At 36.2% G+C, this 2,231-nt stretch overlaps 1 protein-coding gene across 1 annotated transcript; it reads right to left on the bottom strand.

The window, feature by feature from the left end:
• Positions 1-1,277: 1,277 nt before the first annotated feature.
• LOC101441546 (olfactory receptor 51V1-like) lies at positions 1,278-2,231 on the bottom strand. Its single transcript, XM_004471738.1, has one exon. The coding sequence runs from the start codon at positions 2,229-2,231 to the stop codon at positions 1,278-1,280; it is 954 nt and encodes a 317-aa protein (XP_004471795.1).

Genomic DNA, 2,231 nt, shown 5'->3' with positions numbered 1-2,231 from the left:
AAAACAAAAACACAGAGTCACAGGGAAATAACTGTTATGTATAAAGAAACAGTAGTAGCAGTGGTAAAAAATGCTAAATGTGAAATCAAAATACTCTACCAGTCACTTTTTAGTAATTTAAATCCCTTTACCTCAATTTCCTCTTAAGCAAAATGGGAAGATTAGGATTTACCTCATAAAGTTGCTCTAAAGATTAAAAGAGAAATTCCTTACATAGTGTGTACATGGTGCCTGAGATAATAGGCATCTGATAAATATAAACTAAGTATTATATTGTTACTGTGGTGATTGTGTTAATAGTGTTGACATAAAAATATTAAAAGTAAAATTAGCATTTTTATACAATATTTTAATAATCATATGGTGTGACTGTTTATAATAGATTTATTCATAACTAAAACAACAAAAAATCAAAATTCAAATCTGCTGATGAATGGATAAACAATTTTTCTATGATATGGTAGAATAGGGCTCAGGCATAAAAATAAGTGAACTATGGATACATGCAACAAGAAAATACACTATTCTTAAGTCACATAATCAAGATATAAAAGACTACCTTGCTTATGATTTAATTTATATGACTTTCTCTAAAATAGAAGATTATAGGACAGAAATTACATTAGTAGTTGCCAAAGATTTAGGGTTGTGGGAGGGGACTGATCACAAAGGAATATAAGGAAACTTTTTAAGATGGCAGAAATATGCTGTATCTTGATTGTGGTGGTGATTGTTTCATGAGTGTAAATACTTTTCAAAACTCATCAAACTATACATGTACAGTCCTACCTCCCTATGGTGCTTGTTCCTCTAAATGGCCATGTGGCTAACCTAGGTAAAGAAGGACATGGTTAAAAAATAAAGAACGTGCCTAAAGTAGTGAAAATGGACTAAGATAATGACTGATCTTTTAAAACTTACTTCAAGAATTGTAATCAGAAACATAAATTTTTTCCATAATAGCTTGTTCCCAAACTGTCCTACTGAACTGGCCAGAGTAAGATGTATAGAATTTACTAGCTAATCAATTTCAAACATTACTATGATACTTGGCACATTGTATTTACATTTTATAATTTATAAAAATTGAGCAATATATTATTTACATCAACTTAATTCCTTTATGAAGGTTGTTGGAAAATGGAAAGGAAAGCAGGTATTATGTATACAATATTATACAAACAGAAACTATTAAACATATTTTTAATAAATATATTTATTTATTTCTTACCCTTGTGAACCGAATTTGGTGACTTTAAAATGAGTCACATTTATTCTCAGGGTACTGAGGCTACATTCAAGAAGCACAATCTCTGGATTCTCCTTCGTATCTGCTGAGTCTTGATGCTATAAATAATGGGATTCATTAAGGGTGGAAAAAGGATATAGATGTTGCCCATGAGGACATGAACTAAAGGTGAGAGGTGTTTCCCAAAACGATGCACCATAGTCAGACCAATGATTGGGATATAGAAAACCAAAACAGCACAGATGTGAGATATGCAGGTCTGCAAGGACTTGATCCTCTCCTCCTGAGATGCAATGGCTAAAACCGTATGCAATATCATGATGTAGGAGATAAGTATGAGTACTGCATCCAATAACAAGTTGCTAATAACCAAGGCCAGAGCATAGATGCTGTTGAAGCGGATGTCGGAACAGGCCATTCGAATTAAGTCTTGGTGCAGGCAGAAAGAGTGAGAGAGGATGTGGGGACGGCAATAATTTAAGAACTTTAGGCGGATGATAACTGGAGGTATAAGTAAAGAACTCCTACCTAGAATGGCCATCCAAATTTTCATGATTTTGTCATTAGTTAGGATGGAAGAATAGTGCAGTGGATTACAGATGGCAATGTAGCGGTCAAAGGCCATGGCAAGAAGGACAGAGGACTCCATGAAGGACAGACCATGGATAAAGTAGGACTGGGCAATGCAGGAGTCCAGGCTGATCTCTTGAACGAGTCCCCACAAGATCCCCAGCACTGTGTGCACAGTCGACAACCCCATGCTGAGGTCAGTGAGTGCCAGCATGGCCAGGAAATAGAACATGGGCTGGTGTAGGCTCGGCTCAGTTCGGATCACATGGAGGATCAGGCAGTTTCCTAGAAATACCATGGCATAGATGGAGAAGAAGGGGATGGAGAGCCAGAGATAGTCAACTTCCAGGCCAGGAAAACCAGTGAGAACAAAAATGGAACCACTGACATTGGAGATTGAAGTGGTAGACAT

The sequence above is a fragment of the Dasypus novemcinctus genome, chromosome 10, assembly GCF_030445035.2.
Source record: "Dasypus novemcinctus isolate mDasNov1 chromosome 10, mDasNov1.1.hap2, whole genome shotgun sequence".
NCBI lineage: Eukaryota > Metazoa > Chordata > Mammalia > Cingulata > Dasypodidae > Dasypus > Dasypus novemcinctus.
This window is presented reverse-complemented; position numbering and strand designations above follow the sequence as displayed.